At 38.3% G+C, this 1595-nt stretch overlaps 1 protein-coding gene across 1 annotated transcript; it reads right to left on the bottom strand.

Moving 5' to 3' along the window:
• Positions 1-212: 212 nt before the first annotated feature.
• On the bottom strand, positions 213-1189 carry HSPB3 (heat shock protein family B (small) member 3). The gene has a single exon (XM_009505203.2). The coding sequence runs from the start codon at positions 1035-1037 to the stop codon at positions 588-590; it is 450 nt and encodes a 149-aa protein (XP_009503498.1). The 5' UTR covers positions 1038-1189; the 3' UTR covers positions 213-587.
• Positions 1190-1595: the final 406 nt, after the last annotated feature.

The raw sequence follows: 1595 nt of genomic DNA, 5'->3' as shown, positions 1-1595 counted from the left end.
TTTCAAACCAGAAACACGCTTCTGAAAAGTATTCTCTCAAGGAATTTTTGTATACAAGCTTGAACTGTGGAAATAGGTTTTCTTTTCTTGACAGTATCCTTCAGTTTGAGTGCTTTTCCAGAGCCTAAGGAAAAAGAATTTAATCTCAAAAATTAGAAAACAGAATTTGTGTTGTGTAAATCAAATTTCCATAACATTCACAACCTGCCTATTGCTACTTTAATGATTACGACTAAGTACAACAAATGCTTATTCCTTAGAAACACAAGTCCTCATTCTGAACTCATAAATGTGCTTTATTTTCAATGTTATCAAACAGATATTTTTTTTTCTCTTGCTGTGAGTAGCCTAAATTTTCTACTGTTCAAAAACCCTGGCTTTCCAACACATATGTAGCTGGAAGCAATCAGTCTAACATTTCACATCAAACAATAAACTCAGCATACTGAAAAATATACACAAATATTTTCCTTTACTGTAATATAAATACAGCCACATGCTTAGTACACCCTACAGCATTGCTTGAATGATATTATTTTATTATATTAAGAAAGATTTTATCTCACCAATAAACTATGGACAAGACTCTAATTCTTTCCCACTGAGTTCTTCATTTCAACAACCAAAATGCCATCATGGCAGAAAAGTGCAGACAAGTCTTTGTTCTCCACTCCGTTAGGTAATTTGTATTGTCTGGTAAAGCTTCTGGATATGAAACCATGTTCGTCCATCCTGGGTCCGTGCTGAGCTTTGATGAGGAGCCAGCCTTCGAAAGTCTGAATAATTATGTCTTCAGGGCGAAACTGCACAACGTCCAGCAAGACCTGAAAGCGTGTGTTTTCCTCCTCCTGGCTGCTTTTCCTGGTCCCAGCAGTATGTTCTGTGGTACACCTTCTGTTGCTCAGTACAGCTGTAGAAGGGCCCGGCAAAGCATATAAAAAGTGGTCCAGTTTGTGTTCTTCCAGCTCTTGGGCAGCAAACTGCTCTTGATACCGTATGGGAGTTTCCACCCAGTGCCTTATAACAGCTTCTGCCATTGCTGAGGCAGAAGGATAAGTTTCCTTATCGCTTTGGGAAAGCTGCAGAGTCAGAGCAAACTTCCCAGCCGTGCGCCTTACCCGCAGACTGGTTTATTGGTTGATGTCGCTTTTCACTTTTAGCACAGGCAGAGATTAACATTTAATAGGGCGTGCTGTGCTCCAGTGCCGGGAGACTTGTTTCATCTTTTATCCACTAACAATAGAGCACTATTTATAGTGCTGGGGTCTTGAGTGGCTTCAACACATGCACAGCTTTCATGCATAAGTAGTAAAAGCAAAATTTTAATGTATCTCCAATTATTGTAATATCGTGCTGTTTGTCACTAATGAGCAGACAAATAATGTGAAAGATTCTTTGATTTAAATGGAAGTGTAATTATTCTGTTTTTCCAAGGGATCAGTGCCAATAGATACAAACTGTGTATTTTTTTTTCTAACTGAAATACAAAGTTACTGAGGGAAAGGATTTATTAGCTTGAGAGTAGGACTAGAGCAGACTTCTGGTTAGGTAAATTATAGAATTATCAAGTGCATTGGACTTTGTTGCAGAAGTTG

Source organism: Phalacrocorax carbo, chromosome Z, assembly GCF_963921805.1.
Source record: "Phalacrocorax carbo chromosome Z, bPhaCar2.1, whole genome shotgun sequence".
In the NCBI taxonomy this organism is placed as follows: Eukaryota; Metazoa; Chordata; class Aves; order Suliformes; family Phalacrocoracidae; genus Phalacrocorax; species Phalacrocorax carbo.
Note: the sequence above shows the minus strand (reverse complement) of the source record. Positions and strands in the feature narration are given on the sequence as shown.